Source organism: Lottia gigantea, assembly GCF_000327385.1.
Source record: "Lottia gigantea unplaced genomic scaffold LOTGIsca_9, whole genome shotgun sequence".
Classification (NCBI taxonomy): Eukaryota; Metazoa; Mollusca; class Gastropoda; family Lottiidae; genus Lottia; species Lottia gigantea.
Genome location: NW_008710950.1, coordinates 37,632 through 44,918, shown reverse-complemented (window position 1 = coordinate 44,918; position 7,287 = coordinate 37,632). Strand labels below are relative to the sequence as shown.

The 7,287-nt window shown below is 32.9% G+C and overlaps 2 protein-coding genes across 2 annotated transcripts in view; one reads left to right on the top strand and one right to left on the bottom strand.

Annotated features, from left to right (window-relative positions):
- Positions 1-2,394: 2,394 nt before the first annotated feature.
- On the top strand, positions 2,395-4,074 carry LOTGIDRAFT_155622 (hypothetical protein; the record flags this gene model as incomplete). The annotated part of the gene is made up of 3 exons (XM_009068165.1): positions 2,395-2,458; positions 2,659-2,776; positions 3,114-4,074. The coding sequence occupies 3 exons, from the start codon at positions 2,395-2,397 to the stop codon at positions 4,072-4,074; spliced, it is 1,143 nt and encodes a 380-aa protein (XP_009066413.1).
- Positions 4,075-5,752: 1,678 nt separating this feature from the next.
- The window catches only part of LOTGIDRAFT_109056 (hypothetical protein), a gene marked incomplete at both ends in the record, with an annotated part of 2,176 nt that continues 641 nt past the window's right edge, over positions 5,753-7,287 (bottom strand). The window contains 4 exons of the mRNA XM_009068164.1: positions 5,753-5,931; positions 6,221-6,368; positions 6,547-6,706; positions 7,039-7,208. Coding sequence (XP_009066412.1) covers positions 5,753-5,931; positions 6,221-6,368; positions 6,547-6,706; positions 7,039-7,208 — 657 coding nt within the window. The remainder of the gene's footprint in view (positions 5,932-6,220; positions 6,369-6,546; positions 6,707-7,038; positions 7,209-7,287) is intronic.

Below are 7,287 nucleotides of genomic sequence, written 5' to 3'. Positions count from 1 at the left end.
ATCCAACTTTATATTTCAGCCAGCGTTAAAAAACATGTTTTCTAATCCGCGAATATCAAGACTCAAAATGACGTGTCGGAGCAGTCGGAGGCTGTCGGAGAAACCAAGACGCCGCTGAACCAAAAGAAAAATTGACGATGGGAAAATCAAAACGCCTATTATATATTCTTACTCGTGTCTCTAAGTTTGGTTGTATTCAATACCAAAATGAGATAATATAATTTTGAGTATTAATGACGTTTTTAACATCTAATTCGTCGGGATGCTGAAATAGAAATATTCACTAAATATAGTTTATTATATAGTTTTTTAAGTATAGACTGGTAATCATCTATGGTTATCATGATTTTGTGATGCCTTTGAGGATACGGTTTTTAACCCATCCTTATAAATCTCGGTATATAACTATAGCATAATTTCACTTCCTAGTATATTTGTAACCCTTGAATATTTCAAATTCGATCCAGATATAGAAATACATCCCGATTAATTACTTTAAATTCAATATAAATGTGTCGATCAATGTTTTTTCATGACTTGTTTGGGCGTGAGTGAATTCGGTTTCTCAAAATTAGCCCAGATTCTGGGGTAAATCACAAATTTCGTCAAAAGCGATATATCTATAATTGATATTTCGACACCACCCAAAAAGCAAAGATTCAAATTTGACATTGTCGAAATGTATACCACATTCTCTTACAACCATAAGGACTTGATTTGTTCAGAACTTAAATGTAAGGTCGGTCCTCATTCCAACGATATACATGTATAACATATGCATATCATATTCTTTTAAAATATCGAAATATTTATGGCTCCAATTCTAACTTCTTATGTATTTATTATGTATATCCGACATCGATGTTGTTTTCATAATTGGAATGTACTCTTTATCCTCTTTTTAATAATACATGACATTAATACACAAAAACTTTACTGTTATTACTTAATAACCTTCTATATGATGACAATAGTCTTGCAATAGATATTCATGGCTAACTAAAAGGCTAAAATTTAGCTTAACTTATTCAGGCTTTCCCGTTTCTGAGACCAAGGTACGATTGACATCCGATTATGGTGGACCATAGTCTATTTCTATAGGTTCATTCATTCGCCAGCCCTATCCGAGATTCCACATTGCTAGTATATTGTTAACCTGTTTTACCCGTATATATAAGCCTAGCTCGATATAACCCCGACCGAACTAACCACTCAACAATTTTTTTCTGTGAAAGTTGTTTGAAAAGGCTTCTAGTGTGAAACTCTGTGCTCACAGAAACTACAGTCTTTATTCCAGTGATTTGACAAACATATTGTCCAACCACGGTAATATATGAATCTTAACTGTGAAAGAAACTAACGACTTATTTTGTTTCAGTTCCGTTCTACAACCGGTTTTTATTTCGGATACCGATTAAAATATATACTTCTAAAAGTCAAACCAAATTAATGGAGTACAGATTTTTAATTCAACAGAGTTTACGGTGATAGTAGACTAAGGAAATGGAAAAGTATCTTACTGAGCTGAGCATAGTTCATGTTAAGGAGAGATTGTGAAACAATCCTTTTCAAACATTCCAGTGTCGATCCATATTAATCCACAATTGTAATGACACGAGATCCACCCGAAACGGTGTACACCTAGACATACACGAATTGGATGACTTGTACCATGTTCTTTTGAGTCGCGCAAATGTATTTTTGCCAAGTCAGTTACTGTTAAAACATAGACAGAACCTGTGATTGAATAACCCTGCTAGTACATGTGAACAATCTAAAAAAGAACAAAATGGATATCAGCGTTTATTCCAATCAAGTACAAACTCTTCATACTTCGATTTTATCTTTTGCTTCCTCGCGTGTGCCCGCGCTACCTAGATTATCGCGTTGCCGACAGGATTTATAATATCAAACAAGTTTGATACTTGCCGCCGATAATTTTATCGTCTGCAAGACATAGCGTCATCATCCAATCAGATTAGTTTTCCTTTCAATGGTATGATCCGCACGTGAACATTGACATAGTGGAAAACGAGAAACTAGTGATTTTTGTCTCCTTAATTCATTGCAGGTCAGTGAAACTCTTAACAAGACTTAGATAGAAACAAAAATCGCCGAGCATGACCGTTCGTGTGCTTGCACCTAATAAAAATGTTACCATTTGGAAATGTGATTTTACAGAGCGAAATTTCAGATCGAAATGTGGGTCATTTTTACTTGCATTATGTCTTTACTTTAATCTATGTTTTTATCAGAAGAAAACGATAAGAAAGAATTAAAGATATACATATTTTAACCAACTTCTTGGAATCAAGGTGAAGGACACATATCATTATAAAGATTATGGGTTTCTGTAGCTGATCTTACTTTTTTGAACGTCGGCAAACGGACATCATGGAGAGTTTAGTAAAACTCTTTATGTTATGCATGCTTGTCACTACTGCAGCAACAGTTACTGGTGAGAAATATTAATTTCATTTTAAATTACAAGTTCGGTTTTAATCAATCGTGTATGGCATGGTTTGACATTTCTCAATTTAAAATACTTCACTTACGACAAATTTTAAGATTGTCTGACGATCGGATAAAAACAAATGATGCCTCTTTTGTATAAGGCTGTGTTCAGTTACCAATTGATACAACGAATTTTATTTCCAGTCGCTGGGGCTAGCACATGTCAAACTTACGTTAAAAGTTGTATTGGCGGATCCCATTCTTTGCAACATTATAGCAACATAACTTATTGTACCAGTGATGGTAAAAAGTACATTGGAATGTAAGTATTTGTATTATCAGTAGTCGGAACCAATTAAATTTTTATTATGTGAAATCTGTTGACGCCATTCGAAGGTAAAAGGAAAGAAAAGGAAGCAGGCTATGAGAATGCTTGATAAGAGAATTATATTAGATATTCTACAAGATGAACTATAGGACAAATTGTAAAAATTTCCGGAAGCCTAAGAATATTGCAGTTTTATATTTATATATAAGTATTATTGTTCATTTTTAAAAAAAGCTTTTCATAATTCTGTACAAATAAGGTATTAAGTAACTATTACAAAATAACAAAATTTATTTCTCTATAACACGCCCATTATACAATTATTTTGCAGATGTGGCTATTTGAATGCCAGTTGTTTAAATCCGAACTTAACGATAACAGCTAATGGTTACAATTGTGAACATAAAGTTTTTCACCGTGTGACAACCACACCAAAACCGCTGACCTACTTTGAGATCAATCTATTCCACGCCATTAGTAGAACCATTGACGATCGCCTTCAATTGTCAAGAGCAAGAGGAATTACTCCTGAGAAAGCCAAACCAATCTTCTCAAAACAAGATCATACTAACAAAGTTTACGTCAGAAATACGCATTGTTGGGCATATGGTTTAGATTTAACATCAATATCACCATGGAATAGCAATCACGGTACTAGAAAAGCCGGAACCTTGGTTACTAAAAGACATTTACTATGGGCAAGGCATTACAGTTTAAAAATTGGCGATACCGTTCGATTTATCATGGCAAACAATACTGTGGTTGACAGGAAAATTGCGGGTACTAAACTCGTCAATCATTCTTCGAAAGGTCATGAATCATTTTGGGGTCGAGATATTGTAGTTGGTATGTTAGATAAAGATGTTCCTGATGGCATCTCGTTTTCTAAAGTCATGCCGAGAGATTTGGACGAGTTCCGCCCTGTATACAACACGCGACTCCCAGTTATGAGTACTGATTTTGAAGAGCATGCAATTGTAACAGATTTCTCTTACTATCGAAATACTGGAATCGGTTTGAGAATTCCTGCAAAAGATTCCATTGAATATGAATATTATGAAAAAAAAATAGGAGGCGACAGCGGAAATCCTTCTTTTTTTATCATCAATGATGAATTAGTATTACTATTTGTATTTACTAGTGGCGGGGCAGGAGGTGGAACTTCTATTAATCATTATTATGATGAAATCAATCGATTAATGAAAGAGGAAGGTAGCCAATATCAACTTACTCCAGTAGATCTCCAATCATTTGAGGTCTCTGGCCACCACATTCCCCATCTTGTAGGTTAAATGTAATAAATATAAGCCTGACGATAAAGGGTTTCTTTTATTTATCTGTTCGTGATTATAGAAAATTGTTGACATTATAAATATTATGTTTAGATTACATTTTTCAATTATATTTCTTCATGCATGGAAAAGATTATCATTACTTGAATAGATATCATGCTGTGACAAAATGCTGCTTGTGATTGATCGATTTTATATGACATGCGACAATATCATTAAAGTTGTTGAAAATGATGACATGCACAGACTGGTTTAAATCAATATTTTATTTATTACATCTATTCCAATGCAGTGGATTGAGTTTTGTGATTATTCCTTGAATGGTATTTAGTAATTGGAGAATCATAACTGGATACATGTTTAACAATAACTTAATAAATGACTTGCATCTTTTTGACGATTATATTTCTATATTGCAAATTAGCAGAGCAAGGGGCTTGTCTAGAAAATGGCCGAAGAGGGAACGAAAAATAAGAGGATTCATTTTCTAATTAATTTTTTGAATAAGACCTTTCACAGGCCCGATACCCTCTGATCATAGCAATGAAGATATATAGAATAAAGTGAATGGATTTAAAGAAAGAAGGTTACTCATTGTTTCTGTCGAACAATATGGTTTGATTGATAACCGTATATTAATTGATAGCTATTAAATGGAAACTTTAGATGAAAGAAAGTATAGTAATTTGAGATGATATAAACAGCATTTTTAAAAGTATTTCTGTTTGAGCTCAACTATCATATAGGGACTGGTTGAAGCAAATACTAAATTTAAAAAACATGTATCAAAGTACACAATTATAAACAACACGCAATATATAAATGAGTGAAACTGCATATAATTTGGGTCAGACATACTATACTCTAAATTCATTGGAATTACACCATCCATTGTTGGTCTAAAAAAGAATTCTTTTTTGTTTTTCGTTACATCAATGTTAATTGTCTGATTTTGCACCAGTGATTTTATCGTGTTATTTTAATTGTTAAAGATTGATGAGAGAAATTCATAAATAACATATCGATCTATGATTGATTTGAAATTGTTTACTGCAGTATTGATGATTTATCTATTGGAATTAGGTCGTGGCGTTTGTGATACATTAGTGACTTTCAAGGAACAACAGAAAAACATCGATTTTGGTTAATGATTCCTGTGAACTATTTGTACTTTTGATAGTGTTGTGTTGAGGAGCACCGGGAGCAGGCAGTGCACTTTAAGTGGTAATGTCAGCGATACAATTATTTTACCCTCAACCGATCTTGATCAGCTTTTATAGCCGCTATCATTTTATGTTATAAAACAACGCTTTTGGTTTTATATGTATGTATATGATAGTTATGTCCCTTAGTTTAATATGGCTGTGCCCTAAATCAACGTGCATGTCGTCATATGTTATGAATATAGTTAAATTTAAATCACATATCTATGGTGTTATAACACAGACGTTCTTGTCTCCATAAGTGAAACTTGAATTATTGAAATATGGATGTATGTATATTTTTATCAATGCAATGTAATTCCTACAGCATCAGTAAACTTACATCATTGATTTTTCAGCTGTGAACCAATTAATAAGACAATTCCAAAAGCTTGTTACTTTGTTTTTACAAGACACTTTTTAATGAAAATGAAACTGGCTTCCTAATACTGAGCCAAACAACAAGAATCTGTTGATCACCATGTATAGTGTACGTCGTTCATGAGTAAAGCCATTTCTCTATTATAAAATGAATAAAAGTCATTGAGCAGATCTCTGGTTTCTGGTAACATATCACTCATACGTAGTTTTCTTCTGCCCTCGTTTTTGTTTTCAGATGATAGAATTTCTACTAGTTGTTTAGGTGACAATGGTGCTGGAACAGCAAAATATAAAAGTGTTTACCAAGGTGATCCTGTTTGTAAGAATCTGTCAATTCGCAACATCATGTTTTTAGTTTTGTAAAAATAATAAAATATAATGATAACAAGGAAAAAGTTTTTGCAATCCATCCACAGATAGCAGAGGTGATATCTCACAATTTTTTAACACCGAAGTATTGATAGAACATTAGACCTATACTTAATTGGGTATCTATATAATAAGTTTCTTTATTGAATATTTAGAAGCTGTAGAAAATGAATAAGATTAGGTGTCTTTCTTACCTACGCTAAGGAAATCAAAAACTTCAATAAGAACTGCTCCAGGATTTTCCGAAAGTTCCTCAAGTCTGATATCCAAAATTTGGTCTCTGTTAAAAACATTCAGCCATTCTTTCATAAAGACAGAATACAAACCAATATGAAGACGAACCTATAAAAAAATAACATTCTCGGCACTCGATGCCGATATGCAAAAGAATGCCTCGTACAGAATTATTCTCAAAAATGTGTTCATTTGCCAAAATATGCAAATTAAACAAAACTACACACTTACTGCATAATGGTAATGTTTAAAAGTCATTCCGCTATTTCGAAAAATAAAATCTTACTTTCATTTGATCTGTGATTGCACTGTTAAATATACAGTAACGATCTCCAAATTTCGCCATACATTTTTTGATTATTTTGATTGATTTATAACAATACTCATGAAATTCTTCAACTGTGGTGTTTTTCGTTCCATCAAAATACAGAAAGTCTGAATAAGCTCTGAAATAAAGGCCCCTTAAGTTAAACGTTTCTCAAATGCCCTTTATACGATTTAGGAAACAAGCAGTATTGTAAGTGATGAGATATATAAGATAAACTTGCTCCAAGCTAATTATATCATACCAAATCCGCTTTGATGTCCAATTTATATGCAGTTTTCCAATTGTCTTTTTATTTCTTAATTTTAAGATTTTTTAAATGTTATATTCCCATTGCATTTATCGAGTAATCAAACTGCTACTTTTCTTTCCAATATCTATATTAATAGTCCCAAACGATTGAAAAAAAGCCTGAAACAAACGTTTTATGAAGAAATCGGAAGCGTTACTTACCTATCAGTTGGGTTACGGAACATGACAATTATTTTGGAATCTGGATTAAGATGATGAACTAAATAAGGATTCGTTATTCTTGGTTCCGAGCAATTTTCATTACCAGAAATAAATGGCCAATTAGAGTAATCCCAAAAAGTGGAAACCGTTCCATCACCTATAGAATCAATCTCTAATGAATTTTTAATGGTAAGGTATGGGCGGTATGAAACAATTTAGTACACCACTGTTCACTGCGCTATAGCCACA